Source organism: Lepidochelys kempii, chromosome 3 (genome assembly GCF_965140265.1).
Source record: "Lepidochelys kempii isolate rLepKem1 chromosome 3, rLepKem1.hap2, whole genome shotgun sequence".
Taxonomy (NCBI): domain Eukaryota; kingdom Metazoa; phylum Chordata; order Testudines; family Cheloniidae; genus Lepidochelys; species Lepidochelys kempii.
The window spans coordinates 1,564,391-1,581,842 of NC_133258.1; the positions used below are offsets into that span (position 1 = coordinate 1,564,391).

The 17,452-nt window shown below is 56.8% G+C and overlaps 1 protein-coding gene across 5 annotated transcripts in view; it reads right to left on the reverse strand.

Moving 5' to 3' along the window:
• The window catches only part of DNMT3A (DNA methyltransferase 3 alpha), a 268,092-nt gene that overhangs the window by 56,696 nt on the left and 193,944 nt on the right, over window positions 1-17,452 (reverse strand). For all 5 annotated transcript variants that reach the window (XM_073335457.1, XM_073335456.1, XM_073335455.1 and 2 more), the window contains 4 exons: window positions 5,027-5,239; window positions 3,908-4,066; window positions 3,688-3,795; window positions 546-702 (listed from right to left, as the gene is read on the reverse strand). In XM_073335457.1, coding sequence (XP_073191558.1) covers window positions 546-702; window positions 3,688-3,795; window positions 3,908-4,066; window positions 5,027-5,239 — 637 coding nt within the window. The remainder of the gene's footprint in view (window positions 1-545; window positions 703-3,687; window positions 3,796-3,907; window positions 4,067-5,026; window positions 5,240-17,452) is intronic.

The window sequence follows — 17,452 nt, forward strand, 5'->3', positions numbered from 1 at the left end:
GCGGGGCCCTAATCCCTACCTGGGGCTTCTCGGCTATCACGCCAGGAGCGACCCCACAAGCTGCGGGCGGGAGGGGAGGCTAGCAGATCACAGGGAGGTGCCAAGGGGGGGGCCTCCCCTGACTCTGATTGCAGCTGGGACTGGACAATCGCTCCCAGCGGCCAGGACCGCTCCTAGCGGAGCAAGGCAGTGCTGATGAGTTGAGCTCCAGGAGATGGGCAGGCTGGCAGGGCTGGACAGCCTCTCTGCTGCCCCAAATCTGGCCTTTGAGGCTGAAGAGGTGGACAGCAGTGGCCAGTCCCGGTAGGACAGAGCTTCTGGCGATAACTGAGCTAGGGACAGGATGGCTGAGGTAAGTCAGCCTAAGTTTGGGGAAGGGCACTGTGCCCCCGGTGCGGGGAAATACAGCGTCTCGTTGGCACGCTCGGGAGTAGATGTGTCCGGTGCCATGGACACGCAGGCGAGTCCCCATGGCCCAGTGCCCATTTCGCAGCTTGGCTCCCCCTGCCTGGAGCTACATCCGCCCCATCCCACAAACCCGTTACCTTCTGGTGGCTCCAAGCCTTTGGGACCAGACGGCTGGAAGCCCCCCAAGGCCCACTCGATCATCTGCTTGTTCTGGATCTCCACCGCTTTGGAAGTGTCTGTCTCGTCATTCTCAGGGCATGCTGGGAAGATCTTCCCCGCTCTGCTGCTGGCCACCTGCGCAGCGAGCCCCGGGGTCAGGCCAGTTGCCCACAGCCTAAGAGGGGCCTCCCCTTCCCCACGACAGGGCTCTTCCCTGCTCTGTGTGCAGCCAGGACAGTGCTGCTGCCATTCAGGCCGGGGCTGAGCGTGGCAGTGCCCCTTAGCCCAGCCACTGTCACTGCCCCGAGCGGGCTGCAGGTGCCTGGTGAGCAGCAGGCAGCACGGCACAGAGGAAGCAGCTGCCCAAGCAGGTAACTGCAGAAGCAGGTTAGATGGGAGACTTCAATCACCCTGATATCTGCTGGGAGAGCAATATAGCGGTGCACAGATCATCCAGGAAGTTTTTGGAAAGCGTAGGGGACAATTTCCTGGCGCAAGTGCTAGGGGAGCCAACTGGGGGGGAGCTTTTCTTGACCTGCTGCTCACAAACTGGGAATAATTAGTAGGGGAAGCAAAAGTGGATGGGAATCTGGGAGGCAGTGACCATGAGTTGGTTGAGTTCAGGATCCTGACACAGGGAAGAAAGGAGAGCAGCAGGATACGGACCCTGGACTTCAGGAAAGCAGACTTCGACTCCCTCAGGGAACGGATGGGTAGGATCCCCTGGGGGACTAACATGAAGGGGAAAGGAGTCCAGGAGAGCTGGCTGTATTTCAAGGAATTCCTGTTGAGGTTACAGGGACAAACCATCCCGATGTGTCGAAAGAATAGTAAATATGGCAGGCGACCAGCTTGGCTTAACGGTGAAATCCTAGCGGATCTTAAACATAAAAAAGAAGCTTACAAGAAGTGGAAGGTTGGACATATGACCAGGGAAGAGTATAAAAATATTGCTCGGGCATGTAGGAATGAAATTAGGAGGACCAAATCGCACCTGGAGCTGCAGCTAGCGAGAGATGTCAAGAGTAACAAGAAGGGTTTCTTCAGGTATGTTGGCAACAAGAAGAAAGCCAAGAAAAGTGTGGGCCCCTTACTGAATGAGGGAGGCAACCTAGTGACAGAGGATGTGGAAAAAGCTAATGTACTCAATGCTTTTTTTGCCTCTGTCTTCACTAAGAAGGCCAGCTCCCAGACTGCTGCGCTGGGCATCACAACATGGGGAATAGATGGCCAGCCCTCTGTGGAGAAAGAGGTGGTTAGGGACTATTTAGAAAAGCTGGACGTGCACAAGTCCATGGGGCCGGACGAGTTGCATCTGAGAGTGCTAAAGGAGTTGGCGGCTGTGATTGCAGAGCCATTGGCCATTATCTTTGAAAACTCGTGGCGAACCGGGGAAAGTCCCGGATGACTGGAAAAAGGCTAATGTAGTGCCAATCTTTAAAAAAGGGAAGAAGGAGGATCCTGGGAACTACAGGCCAGTCAGCCTCACCTCAGTCCCTGGAAAAATCATGGAGCAGGTCCTCAAAGAATCAATCCTGAAGCACTTGCACGAGAGGAAAGTGATCAGGAACAGTCAGCATGGATTCACCAAGGGAAGGTCATGCCTGACTAATCTAATCGCCTTCTATGATGAGATTACTGGTTCAGTGGATGTATTGTTTCTTGACTTTAGCAAAGCTTTTGACACGGTCTCCCACAGTATTCTTGTCAGCAAGTTAAGGAAGTATGGGCTGGATGAATGCACTATAAGGTGGGTAGAAAGTTGGCTAGATTGTCGGGCTCAACGGGTAGTGATCAATGGCTCCATGTCTAGTTGGCAGCTGGTATCAAGTGGAGTGCCCCAGGGGTTGGTCCTGGGGCCGATTTTGTTCAATATCTTCATAAATGATCTGGAGGATGGTGTGGATTGCACTCTCAGCAAATTTGCAGATGATACTAAACTGGGAGGAGTGGTAGATACGCTGGAGGGCAGGGATAGGATACAGAGGGACCTAGACAAATTGGAGGATTGGGCCAAAAGAAATCTGATGAGGTTCAATAAGTGCAGGGTCCTGCACTTAGGACGGAAGAACCCAATGCACAGCTACAGACTAGGGACCGAATGGCTAGGCAGCAGTTCTGCGGAAAAGGACCTAGGGGTGACAGTGGACGAGAAGCTGGATATGAGTCAGCAGTGTGCCCTTGTTGCCAAGAAGGCCAATGGCATTTTGGGATGTATAAGTAGGGGCATAGCGAGCAGATCGAGGGACGTGATCGTTCCCCTCTATTCGACATTGGTGAGGCCTCATCTGGAGTACTGTGTCCAGTTTTGGGCCCCACACTACAAGAAGGATGTGGATAAATTGGAGAGAGTCCAGTGAAGGGCAACAAAAATGATTAGGGGACTGGAACACATGACTTATGAGGAGAGGCTGAGGGAACTGGGATTGTTTAGTCTGCGGAAGAGAAGAATGAGGGGGGATTTGATAACTGCTTTCAACTACCTGAGAGGTGGTTCCAGAGAGGATGGTTCTAGACTATTCTCAGTGGTGGAAGAGGACAGGACAAGGAGTAATGGTCTCAAGTTGCAGTGGGGGAGGTTTAGGTTGGATATTAGGAAAAACTTTTTCACTAGATGAAACACTGGAATGCGTTGCCTAGGGAGGTGGTGGAATCTCCTTCCTTAGAAGTTTTTAAGGTCAGGCTTGACAAAGCCCTGGCTGGGATGATTTAATTGGGGATTGGTCCTGCTTTTGAGCAGGGGGTTGGACTAGATGACCTCCTGAGGTCCCTTCCAACCCTGATATTCTATGATTCTATGTTGGTCTAACTCCAGGACCCATAGCACTGCCTAGCTGAATGGGTGGGACCGAGGCAAGTGGGCCCTTCCCTTCCACCCCTTCCCTGCTAGAGAGTCTCTCTCTGGCCCCCATCACTGAGTGGCTGAGCGCCTCGCCCTGCGTAATGCGTTCACCGCCCTCGGGCGGCAAGGCAGATCCCTGCTGGGCGCCCAGAGACCCTGAGGGACCTGCCCATGGTCACACTCCCGCAGTCTGGGCCAAATCCAAGGCTCATGGGTGGATGGGCCTGGGGACTGCAAGGGGCGCCCTTGTGCCTGGCACCCTCTCCGGCCGCTCTTACCTGCAGGACCTCGTAGATGGCTTTGCGGTACATCGGCTGCTTGTTATACGTGGCCTGGTGGAAGGCGTTGGAGAAGGAGCTCAGTGGCAGGAGCTTCTCCACGCAGACCTGTGAGGAGCAGAGATGGGGGCTGTGAGAGGAAAGGAGAGTACCCGTCCACCAGGGCATGCCCAAGAACTGCCAGCCCGCAGCCCAGATGGCGCCTGGCGCTGCCACTTACCACGGAAAACTTGCCATCTCCGAACCACATGACCCAGCGGGTGCCCTCGGCTGCTCGGCTCCGCCCAGTCATCCACCAGGACACAATCCGGCCCGGCCACCAGGAGAATCCACGCAGCTTCCCCCACACCAGCTCACCGATCCCGAAGCCTCGGCCATCCTGCCGGCCCAGGGAGCAGACGGAGCGTCAGAGAGCGGGCCCCCCGGTCAGAACCAGAGCTGGGCCTGCCTGGGGAGGGGCAAGGCAGGGGGCTGGACACGGGGAAAGGGGAACAGCCGGGGTGTGGGGGAACAGGAATGGGCAGGGATGAGATACATGCATGCGGGCCAGTGGAGTTGGCGGGGGGCAGGCGAGGTCAGGAGAGGGGGGCGGGGATGCAGAGCGGGCAGAAGGAAGGTGTATAAGGGAGGACGGGGCAGAGGCACGGGGTGGGGGAGGGGAGGTGGGGCACAAGAGGTATGGAGGGAAAGATGGGGGAGGTGTGCAGAGAAAGTTGGGGGAGGGGAGGCATGTAGGGGGTGGAGAGGATGTGCTGGGAAGGACGGGGGAGGGAAGGTGTGCAGGGAAGGATGGGGGAGTGGAGGTGCAGGGTGGGGGAGGGGAGGGGTGCAGGAAAGGATGGGGGAGGCATGGGGTGGGGGAGGGGAAGAGGTATGGAGGGATGGAAAGGGAAGAGCCACAGGGTGGAGGACAGGTGTGCAGGGAAGGACGGGGGAGTGGAGGAGCGGAGGGGTGCAGAGAAGGATGCAGGTGGGGAGGTGTGCAGTGTGGAGGAGGGGAGGTGTGGAGGGAAGGATGGGGGAAGGGAAATGTTCAGGATGAGGGAGGGAAGGTGCAAGGTGGGGGAGGGGAGGCGTGCAGGAAGGACGGGGGAGGTGTGATGCTGGGTGAGGGAGGGGTACAGAGAAGGACGGGGAGGGGTGGTGCAAGGTGGGGGAGGGAAGGCGTGCAGAAGGAGAAGCATGGGTGGCGGCAGGGATCAGGGGTGGCTAAGGTCCCGGAACGTGGCATGGGTGCTCTGCTGTGGCTGGGTTCCCACCAGATGGTGCCCCCCACATCTGCCCCCAGCAGTGCTGGCCTGAAGGCCCCCTGGCCCCCACTGCTTGTGGCTGAACTCACCTCGTACTCCGGCTCGTCGTCAGCTGACTTGGACGTGCTCTTGTCCACGGCGTCGGCCACCACTGGCTCAGGCGTGGTGGCCACGTTGGGCGAAGCGGGGTCTGTGGGCTGCTGTGAGGCAGGCGGGCTGGCCTCCTCCTCCTTCTGGGGCTCTGCCCGTTGGCTCTCCTCTACCACGTTCATGACAGCAATGACTTTGGCCTTCTTCTCAGCCTACAGAGAGAGCAAATGGGGAGTCAGGGCTGCCTGCTGCGCCTGGGGGAGGAGGGACCCCCCAAAAGCCGGAAGTGGGCAGGGAAGGGGCCACCAAGTGCCAGATCCCCTGCAGGGACTGCTCGGCTCAGCCAAGCCAGCTCTCAAGTGGGCCCTGTTGGGGCTGGCAGGGCGCAGGGCCCCCAGGCCAGCAGCAATGAGGCACCATCCTGGACTCTCCCACCATGGGGCTCAGTTTGGGAAAGGCCCCTCAGGGGCCCAGCATGACCCTGGGCCTTGACTCACCAGACACCAGCTTCGCACCCATGGGACCATGTGGTGTCGGGGACCCAGCCTGGCATGGCAGGCTGCAACGCTGTGTGGGGGGCCCTCTAGGGAATGGGGAGGCTCCCCTCTCGGAGGAGACAGCCAGGTCATTCAGGCAGCTTGTGGTGGCCCCAGGAGGGGAATGTATGACTGCAGGACCTCATACATGGTCTGCCCTGTCCCCTTTCTGCCCTGTCAGAGGGGCCGGGCCCCTGGCCAAGAGATGCAGGGTCTAGAACCAGCCCTCCAGTCCCAGGGCCGCAGTGCTGCCCAGGTGGGTGGGAGAGAGCACCATGCCCTGTGCTGCCCAGCGCCACGCGCTGCCCAGCAGGGAATCTCCCCAGCCTGCTAGGGAAACAGTGGGCTCAGGAGTGGAGGGAAACAGAGGGCTCAGGAGTGGAGGGAAACAGAGGGCTCAGGAGTGTGAGTGAGGGGAGGGCACAGAAAGTCCTTCTCCTGGGAGGGGAGACAGTCCCCAGGGGCAGTGGGAGATGAGGGATGCCAGAGCTCCTCGGGTGATGCCCAGCCAAAGGGCCAGGGCCCCCCTCAGAGCAGCACTGTGTGAGCACAAGCCATGGCTTCAGTCAGGGGGAGCAGTCACCATCGCCTGCCAGGGTCAGGAACACTCTGCCCCAGACTGCTCCATGCTGGTCCCTGGTGCGGGTGGCCCAAGCCGGAGCTGTTTGTGACAGTGGGGGACAATGCCAGGCCGAGGAGCCCGGGGATGGCTTTCCCCACCCCAAAGGAAGTGCCAGGTCCCTGGAGTCACAGAGTAGGTGTCCCAGCGGCTCCCTGGGAATCAAATCACCGGCCTCCTTCCCCAAACACCATGCGAAGGGTGTCACTGCACTGGCTGTGCTGACTGATGCCCCCTGGGAAGACTGGGCCCAGGGATGCTGTGTCAATGGTACTGAGGGGCACCCTGGGCCTGCCAGGAGCTAGGTCTGCTCTCATCAGCCACTATGCAAAACAACTAGGGCACAAGCCTGTGCCCAGCCCCCCGCAACTGATGGTGCCCTGAGCAGTGACTGCCCCCAGTCCCCCCTTCCCCTCCCATGTGGTGTGGGAAGCAGCATGGTGCAGCCTGGGAGAGGGCACAGCTGGGACTCCCCCAGAGCCTGACTGGGAGGATGGAAAGGAGCTCTGGGGGCCGCACCCCGCATCAACCAACCCTGCCATCAGGTGTGCCGGAAACATCCGGGAGAGCTCTCAGCCGCTGGATGCAGGGATTGGAGAGGGCAAGACCACTATCAGCCGGAGCGGTGACAGCACCAGCATTTACCAAGGGCCTACCCCGCACCCCTGGGACAAGCCTGCCCCAAACTCTCCCAGCCACCTCTGCTTTCTACCCCCCACCCCTCTCACCCCAGCCGCACACCTGAGCACAGCGGGGCGGCATTCTCCACAACCCCTGCAGCCCACCGAGCCCTGGCTACTCATGTTCCAGCTATGTCCAACCCTCGACACCGCCTTCATGACGGCACTCCCTGCCTCGCTAACCGGACGCTGCTCGGATGGAACGAGGGAGGCACCTGCAGGCCGCGAGCAGCCTGAAGCTCCTAGGAACAGTGACTCCTGCGCTCTGAGAGCTAGCTTGCCCCAAGCCAGCGAGTCCCTTCACCCAGGGACGGGAGGCAAGCTCCAGGCCCAGGTGGCACCAATCTGACTGCAAGGCGGGCTCTCCATGGCTGGCACGTTAGAAAAGGCAGAACTATGAACATGTGGGGCTCAAATGTCCAAACTGATCGGGGGATTTGTAACTAGATCACAGGCCCTGGAGCCCTCGAGAGCAGGGTGGGGCAAGGCACACTGCAAATCGCTGCCCAGCTGTCGCCCAGAGGATGCCAGCTGTAGTCATCAAACTTGGGACAAGAGGAATTAGAGGCTTCAAAGAGCTGAAGCACAATGAGTAGCTGCTTCGTACCTTGCCCAGCCCCGGGACCGGGGCTGGAGGCAAAGGCTCCGGGCAGCATGGCTCACGTGCGGACTCGCTGGTGCAGCAGCTCAGACGTGGGATCCTTTACTGCTGGGATGGCTCATGGCCAGTAATACTCCATCATGCAATCTGTTTGCCAGGAGCTGCGAATGGGCGACAGGAGATGGATCACTCGATGATTCCCTGTTCTGTTCATTCCCTCTGCAGCACCTGGCATTGGCCACTGTCGGTAGACAGGATACTGGGCTAGATGGACCTTTGGTCTGACCCAGGATGGCCACCCTTGTGTTCTTATCGGGGCCGGGGAACTGGCTAAGCAAACCTCAAGCTTATGGCCTGGGAGAAGAGGGGTCAGGAAGGAATCCTGATCAGCTGCATTATGGGCCTTCCCCCAAACCTAAAGCTTCAGGTAGTAGATGCTGCCGGGACCCACGTGTTCCTGAGGGAGCGGCTGGCCTATTCTGCCAGGCAAAGCTGGCTCAGCCTACGTCAGAGCTGGGCAGTCCCTGGGTTCTGCAGGCTCACAGGCCTATGGCCCGTGTGGACCCTGTTCCACTGGGTCGTCTGGTGTGGATACGGCAGGAGGGTGACCTGCCCAGCAATGGCAGGCACGTGGCTGGGATCCCTGCTGGTACTGCCCCACTCCTATCAGCAGGGGTGCCCCAACAGAGCTGAGAAGGGACGCCCCCCTCGGGTGAATTTTGCCCCTGGCCGGCAGCGAGGGCGATGTGAAGGAGCTGGCTCCGTGGCTGTGTTCCCTGTAAGCTGCACAGTTGGGGGCCACTCAGGAGAGATTCCAGTGCTGCGCACATCTAACCGGTAGCCTCCCCCTCTACTTTGAAGCCACGTTGCTCCTGGGACCCTCCTGCTGGCTGTGCAGAGGGGAGAAAGGAGGGTGCTGATGTCAGGATGTCCCCCTCCTGCTCCCCCAGCCCCTGTACCCCATCTCCGCAGAGCAGGGTAGAGGAGACAGGGCTCAGGACTGGCAGCAGCTCTGAACAAGCCTTCGGGTGAGTCACTGCCTTAAAGAGACAGCGCACGGTCTCTCAGAGACTTCCCCAGCAGCCAACACATACTGTCTGTCTGTCTTACTCACTCACACACACACACACACAAACGTTGTTGTTAACGTCTCAGTACCTCCTGCAATGCACGTATATTCTAATTTTATTCTTTCAAAGTGTGCCATTTTAGTGTTTTGACTGGACTATGCGTTTCATAATTTTTATTTCTCTTACACTTAAATTTAACTCTGAGTAGTGAGTTGTAAAATGCCGAACCTGTCCTGGCTGGAGTAATTATCTCTATGGTAACTTAAAAAAATCTGTATTATATCTAGGTTTTTTGTTTCTACTGGTGGGGCACGTCGGCACATACCTCAGGGCACATAACATTTATTCTGCACACGGGTGGAAAAACGTAGAGGGAACGTTTCTCCAGGGTGCTGGAGAGGAGGGATGGGGGTGGCTGGGGGAACGGCCTTACCACACCGCCAGGCCCTTCTTACTGCGCAGCCAGCCAGCCAAACTCTGCGGCAGCCCCCTAGTAACGCCAGAGGAGGTGTGGGGCCAGACCAGGCTGGCACAGCCCAGGCACTGAGCCAAAGTGAAGAGCCCAGTCCCGCTGCCGGGGAGCCAGTGGAGTGGGGGGGAAAGCGCAGAAAAGCACCAATCCCACCCCACAATTCAACTTTGTGGCCCAGGATCAGATCTGGCAAGGCCCATCCCTCCCCCCCAGCCCTTAAAGCGTTGCCAGGTTCACCTAATTAGACGTTTACAGTGCGCCCTGCAGCAAGTAAGCAGCTGCCAAAACCCACCGGAAGGAGGTGGCCGGCTACCCCGGGCCAGCAGGGGAAGAGCAGAGCAGTGAAAAGGCACCAGCCACCAACTGCTGGGAGGTGACCGAGGCTGCTGGCCCCACAGCCCTCTGCCAGCATTTCCCCCCCCATGACCAGCACTCCCGGGGATTGCCCCCCCCCACCCCGAGGCTAGCCGCAGGCAGAGTGTTCACCAGCAGCCACCCCTCGTCTGGACGGCTGGGGCCCCGCTGCTCAGGGGAAGGAGCCCCAGAGGGAGAGGCAGCTCCCCAGCTGAGGGGTGGGGTGGGTGGGAGAGGATGTGCCAGGAAAGCATTTCAAGAACCCTGGGAAAATGGCCCAAAGCAAAGAGAGGCTTTGAAGTGTGAGAATGAAAAGACCCCCCTCGGGCTGCGCAGTCCCCTGGCCAGGCGCTGGCAGGACAGAACTGCTGCAGCCTGGGCTAAGGAAAGCCAGGGCAGCGGCTGAAATCCGAGCCTTGGATGAGAGAGAATCCCTGACCGAGGCTCTGTGGACACAGCCAGAGCTGTGTGGTTCCCGCAGAGCTGCCCCCCAGAGAGGGGCGTGGGAGCTGCGAGGGGATGAGGCTGGAGGGGGTGCTGGCCCTGCTCTGGCAGGCAGGACAGGGCCACACTAATTGATTGCCCTTGTTAAGGACCCAGGAGGATGGGGAAACATGGTCAGGGACACAGCCCCATCCTCTGGGTGTCCCTGAACCTCTGACTGCCAGAAGCTGGGACTAGATGACAGGCGATGGATCACTCGATAAGTTGCCCTGTTCTGTTCATTCCCTCTGAAGCACCTGGCCTTGGCCATTGTTGGCAGACAGGACACTGGGCTAGATGGACCAATTGGGCTGACCCAGTGTGGCCGTTCTTATGTTCTTATCCAGCTGAAGATGGCTCCCCAGAGACACACCCTCCAGTCCGTTCCTTGGGGTCTCTGCCATTATGAGCCTCAGGCACAGACATGAACAAGCCCAGGACCAAGCCTGCGGAAGGCGAGGCTGATTCTCGGTCCTGGGGACGTCTCTGGAGGTCTCTGCGCCGAGGCAGTGTTTTCGGGACGCTGTCTCCAGGCGTTGGGTCTGATGCAGTCTGATGGGCTGCCTCTAGGAGTAAACACTCGAGCCTCGCCACTCGCCTTTTTCGTGTGACGCTGACGTGGGACTCTCCCCAGCGCGTCACGCAGGCTGGGGCCGTAGCGCTGCCTGGCCCGGGCTAGCGGCCGTTCAGCACTCGCACCCCAGCGAGCGTGGCAGCGTTCTGGTACCAAGCCCGCTACCAAAAAGGGAAGTCCAAACCCCTAAGACTGAACTACCAGCAGCACGAGCTAAACTAACGTATCAAACTTGCTAACTCCGAACAGTAGGAGTCGAGGGAGGCTCCCTCAAACGAGTATTCTAAGATTGTGCCAACAACTGTCTATAAAGGCACCGAGAGGGGCTGGCTCTTCCCCCTTACACCCGCACGCAGCAGCGTCAGGCAGCAGAGGAGGCTTGAGACACCCTGACGGGTACCGTAGAGGGGAAAAGTTCTCCGACAACTGGGCATGAGGTGAGCGCACACCGGTGGTGGAACAGACGCGGCCATGCACTCTCGCCGGGGGTGTCTCCGGCAGAAGGGCTGAGAGGATGGGTCCAGCCACAGGGTGGGGAGTTGTCTGCTGGGACCCCCATTACAAGGGAGGCTGAAAAGCAGACTGCACCTGCCCTGCAGAACAGATGGCACGGGGAGGAGATGGGTCTCTCCAGCCCGAGAATTCCACGGCTCCCCGCCTAGGTCTCAGTTCTGCCTCAGGCCCCTCCCTGCAGGCTCCGTGTGCCGACTGCCTGGCTCAAACCACTGTGCGGCACGGACAGACGAACGGACGTCTACGGCTCCTCCTGACTTGGGAGGGGAAAGCAACAGCTGTTCCCAGCACTCCCAGCCTTTCCTCCCCCTCGCCACAGCCCCTGTAACAGGCAGCCAGCTCTGCTGCTGCCCACTGTGTGCCACAAATGCACGAACGCCTTTCAGCCTTGGACCTAGTCAACCAGAGGGGGTCTCCTCAGCCACCAGTCCCCCCTCGCCCCCTGGGATACTGCCCCCTCCCTGACCTGCACGGTTCTCCTTCCCTTCGGCATGGCATCCCGCCCTGCTCCTGCCAACTGCCCCTGAGAAAGCCAACTCGCCAGGCCTGGTGGTGCCTGTCTGCATCTTCCCGGCCCGTGAACACTGGCTACTGGAGTCTATTCTCCAGGGATTTCAGGCTCCCAGCCCTTCCCCTCTGGAGAGAGGCCACCGTCCCACAGCTCTCCTGATCCAGCCAAAATCATCCTTTGCTCTGTGGCTTCCCCTCTCTGGATCCCAGAACACTCCCAATAGTAACCCCCCTTCGCATGCTCTCTAGGGATGTCATCTGCTGACGCAGCTTCAGCCCCCAGCTCCACTGACAAGGGCCAAATCCACCTCTGCGCCGTCAGCCCATCTCCCTCCAGCTCAGCCAGTGTCTCTGGCACCTGCCCCCATCCACGCAAACTCTGTATGACGCACAGGATCCCCTGAGCTCTCCTCTCCCTTCCCCCAGGAGCGGTGCTCCTCCCTCGCTCCTGCCAGCCAGGATGGTGCTTCCCCCCCACCCCAAGGCTTCTCTGTCTCACAGCGGGATCTCAAATCCCCACTCACCGATCCGCCTCCAGCCTCCTTAACGCCCACCTCAATCGCTCCACCCCATGCAGAGAAGCTGCTACAGTGGGAATAACTCTGCCCCTCATTCCTTATCTGACTGACTCTCTTACTGCATTGCCCCATCCCTTCGGCGCCAGCGGGCCAGGCTCAACCCTGCCTTGGCCGGTCAACAGGGCCAACTCCACCCTCTCCTCTTGAATCCTGCCCGAAAACCCACCCTCTGCCAGGACCCCTACAGGCTGGCTGCCTGAGCACCTCCTGGGGCAGTTCGTTCCTCTCCCTGCAGAGGGAGGTGGAGGTGTGGTTCAGGGAGGGAGGGGTCAGGACTGAGCTGGGTCCTGCCGAGGTGAGGGGACAGGGCGAGCTAGAATTATAGTACAAAAGCTGGCCAGCCACCCCCATTGCTGTGGGGAACGTCCCCCCATCCCTTAGGGCAGAGGTGGGCAAACTACGGCCCACGGGACCATCCTGCCTGGCCCCTGAGCTCCCGGCCGGGGAGGCTGGTCCCCGGCCCCTCCCCTGCTGTCCCCCCTCCCCCACAGCCTGAGCGCACTGTGCCCCCAGCCCTCTGGCCTGCAGCGCAGCAAGGTGGCATGGCTGGCTCCGGCATGGGGGGGCGGGGGGGTTGGATAGGCTTGGGAGTCCCGGGGGGGCCCCGTCAGGGGGCAGGGTGTGGATAGGGGTTGGGGCAGTCAGGGAGCAGGGGGAGTTGGATAGCAGGTGGGATTCTGGGGGGGCGGTTAGGGGTAGGGGGTCTCGGGAGGGGGCGTTCAGGGGACAAGGAGCAGGGGCGTTGGATGGGTCGGGAGTTCTGAGGGGGGCAGTCAGGGGGCGGGACATGGGAGGGGGCAGGGGCCAGGCTGTTTGGGGAGGCACAGCCTTTCCTACCCTGCCCTCCATACAGTTTTGCAACCCCGATGTGGCCCTCGAGCCAAAAAGTTTGCCAACCCGTGCCTTAGAGATTAGTTCTGCCTAGCCCTTCTGCACAGTAGCGAATGCCCCTTCTTTCTCCCCCACGCTTCACCTGCCGTCCTAGGTTTCCTAGGCTCCGAGAGAGAGCCCAGCACTTCCGCGATCTAAACAACCAACCACCGTCCTCGCCTCCAGGCTGCAGCTGGCCATGTCCTGCACCGGTTGGGGGCTCACTCCCAGCGGCTCCCTGGCAGTCCCTCCACTGCTCAGTCTCTTCCAGGCTTCTCTGGGTCTCTAGCCCATGGCAAGCTCAAGCTCCCTTTGCTGCCCCCTCCCCCCTCGGCCTTTCTCAGCTCCAGCGAGCAGCTGGGTTTTGGGAAGCCCCGCGTGTCCCCCTGCCCTGCCATGCTTCTGGAAAGAGCATCTCCATGTCCTGACTCGCCACCCTAGTGAGCCAGGCTTTAAACTGGGTTCAAACGGGGAAGGTGACAAAAGCCCACGGGTAGGTGTACAAAAGGTAACTTGAACAGATGTTGTGGGAATGGGATGGAAAATTACACTAGGGTCGTAGGCGCAACAAGAGGGAAAACAGCGAGGGAATCTGCTCAACAGCTTAGATGTCTGTACACAAATTCAAGGAGTACAATGCCTAGACAGGAAGGACTGGAAGTCTTAGTGTAGGAACTAAATAATGACTTCGCTGGCATCGCTGAGACTTGGTAGGATAACTCTGATGTCTGGAATATTAGTACAGAGCAGTACAGCCTGTGGGGGAGGGACAGGCAGGGAAAAGGGAGGTGATGTTGCATTATACATCAAGAATATATCTCCTCGTTCTGAGGTCCAGATGGCTGTCAGAGGCAGACCAGCTAAAAGTCTCTGGCTACAGACAAAAGGGGGAATCGAACAGGGACAACATCAGAGAAGGGTCTACTACAGACACCAAGTCAGGAACACGAGGTGGAGAAGGCATTTCTAGAACAAATAAGAGAAATATCCAAAGCCAAGACCTGGTAGCAACGGGGGACTGTCACTACCCAGACATCTGCTGGAAAAGTGATACGGCAAAACACAACGTTTCCAGTAAGTTCTTGGAATGGATTAGAGACAACATTTTGTTTCAGAAAGTGGAGATGGGGGGCAGCCATTTTAGACTTGATTCTGACCAACAGGGAGGAATTGGTTGCGAATCTGAAGGTGGAAGGTCTTTTGGATGAAAGGGATCATGAAAAGACAGATTTCATGATTCTAAGGAAAGAAAAGTGAAAGCAACGGAATAAGAAGAATGGGCTTCTAAAAAAGCAGGTTTTAACACACCCCGAGAACTGATAGATTTTTCTTCCCATGGGATCTTAACTAAGGCTGAAAGGAGTTCAAGAGAGCTGGCAGTTTCTCAAGGAGACAATATTAAAAGCACAACTGCAAACTATTTCCCGATGCGAAGGAATTATAGAAAAAAGAGTAAGGGGACAATATCGCTCCAACAGGAGCTCTTTAACAACCTGAAAATCAAAAAGGAATCCTATAAAAATAGAAACGTGGATGAATTACTAAGGAGGAGTACAAAAGAACAGCACCAGCATGAAGGGACAAAATCAGAAAGGCTAAGGCACAAAATGAGTGATACCGAGCAAGGATAGGGGGATGCGGTAGACATGCTATCTTGATTTTAGTAACGCTTTTGACACATTCCCACATGACTGTCTCATAAGCAAATAGGGAAATGTGGTCTCGATGAAATTACTAAAAAGTGGTTGCACAACCGGTTGAAAAAATCTTACTCAAAACAGTAGTTATCAAAGGTTTACGCCCAAACTGGGAGGGCGTATCTAGTGAAGTCCTGCAGAGCTCAGTCCTGGGTCTGATACTATTTAATATTTTCATTCATAATTTGGATAATATAGTGGAGAGGATGCTTATAAAATTTGCAGATAACACCAACCTGGGAGGGGCTGCAAGTACTCTGATCAAAATTGAAAATGACCTTGATGAATTGGTCTGAAATCAACAAGATTATATTCAATACAGACAAGGGTAAAGTACTATACTTAGGAAGGCAAAATCAAATGCACAATTACAAAATGGGAAATTACTGGCTAGCGGTAGAACTGCTGAGAATAATCTGGGGGTTATAATGGATCACAAATTGAATATGACTCAACAACATGATGCAGCTGCGAAAAGGCCTAACATCATCCTGGAGTGCATTAACAGGAGTGTCGTACGTGAGACACGGGAGGTAATTGTCCCGCTCTACTCGGCACTGAGTACTGGGTCCAATTCTGGATGTTGCACACTGGGAAAGAAGTGGACAAATTGGAAAGAGTCCAGGGGACAGTAACACAAATGATTAAACCTGGCCTATGAGGAAAGGTTACAAAGCCTGGGCATGTTTAGTCTTAAGAGAAGACGACTATGGGGGGACCTGGTAACAGTTCAAATCTGTTCAGGGCTGTTCTACAGAGAATGGTGATCTGTTATTCTCCATGTCCCCTGATGGTAGTTACACGAAAAAATGGGCTTAATCTGCAGCAAGGGAGATTTAGGTTAGATATTAGGAAACGCTGTCTGCCAGGGTAGTTAAGCCGTGGAAGGCTGTAGAAACCTCGCCACTGGTGGTTTTTAAGAACAAGTTGGGCAAACCTGCCAGGGCTGGTCTAGGTTTACTTGGTCCTGCCTCAGCCCAGGGGGCTGGACTAGCCAACCTCAGGAGGCCCTTCCAGCCCTGCGTAGCTATGATTCGAACCTCCCCACATCTCGCTGGATTCTCTTGCTCTGGCCTCAGCGGGCTTTGCTGTTCCTCTCAGTTTAATCACGTCGGCCTGTTTTATTCATACGCTGTTTCCTCTCCTAGACCATTACAGAGGAAGTTCAATCAGAGGGCTGGATTGAGGGCCTCAGCTACTAGCCCCCTTCTCCAACTCAGCACATGGTTACTCCCAGGTCTTCAGTGGCTCTCTGAGGGCAGACAGGGCCTCTATCTCCGTTCATCACCAGGCCATGTCCTTCAGACAGCACCCTGCTGCTTCAGACAACCAGAAACCTGCAGCAGGGCTGTCCCCTTGCAACCGCATTCCCCCCCTTCTCCTACATGCTGATCCTTAGCCTTTGCCTTCTCTTCCTATGCGGGTCCTGTCCCAAGAACCCTTAGAATAATACAAGAGAGGGTTGGAAGAGACCTCAGGAGGTCATCTAGTCCAACCCCCTGCTGAAAGCAGGACCAACCCCAACAAAATCATCCAGCCAGGGCTTTGTCAAGCTGGGCCTTAAAAACTTCTAAGGATGGAGATTCCACCACCTCCCTAGCTAACCCAGAAGAGCCCCCAAAAAAGTTGAGGGGAGGCATAGCTCAGTGGTTTGAGCATTGGCCTGCTAAACCCAGGGTTGTGAGTTCAATCCTTGAGGGGGCCATTTGGGGCAAAAAATTGGGGATTGGCCCTGCTTTGAGCAGAGGGTTGGACTAGAGGACCTCCTGAGGTCTCTTCCAACCCTGATATTCTATGATAATCTATGATGATTAACCCATCCAGTTCTTCACCACCCTCCTAGTGAAAAAGTTTTTCCTAATATCCAACCTAAACCTCCCCCACTGCAACTTGAGACCATTGCTCCTTGTTGTGTCATCTGCCACCACTGAGAACAGCCTAGCTCCATCCTCTTTGGATCCACCTTTCAGGTAGTTAAAAGCAGCTATCAAATCCCCCCTCATTCTTCTCTTCCGCAGGCTAAACAATCCCAGTTCCCTCAGCCTCTCCTCATAAGTCATGTGTTCCAGTCCCCTAATCATTTTTGTTGCCCTTCGCTGGACTCTCTCCAATTTCTCCACATCCTTCTTGTAGTGTGGGGCCCAAAACTGGACACAGTACTCCCGATGAGGCCTCACCAATGTTGAACAGAGGGGAATGATCACGTCCCTTGATCTGCTGGCAATGCCCCTACTTATACAGCCCACAATGCCATTGGCCTTCTTGGCAACAAGGGCACACTGCTGACTCATATCCAGCTTCTCGTCCACTGTCACCCCTAGGTCCTTCTCTGCAGAACTGCTGCCTAGCCATTCGGTCCCTAGTCTGTAGAGGTGCATGGGATTCTTCCGTCCTAAGTGCAGGACTCTGCACTTGTCCTTGTTTAACCGCATCAGATTTCTTTTGGCCCAATCCTCTAATTTGTCTAGGGCCCTCTGGACCCTATCCCTACCCTCCAGCGTATCTACTGCTCCCGCAGCTTACTGTCACTTGCTAACTTGCTGAGGGTGCAATCCATCCCATCATCCAGATCATTAATAAAGATGATGAACAAAACCGGCCCCAGGACCGACCCCTGGGGCACTTCGCTTGATACCGGCTGCCAACTAGACATGGAGCCATTGATCACTACCCGTTGAGCCCGACAATCTAGCCAACTTTCTATCAACCTTATAGTCCATTCATCCAATCCATACTTCTCTAACTTGCTGGCAAGAATACTGTGGGAGACCGTGTCAAAAGCTTTGCTAAAGTCAAAGCGTATCACGTCCACCGCTTTTCCCATATCCACAGAGCCAGTTATCTCATCATAGAAGGAAATCAGGTTGG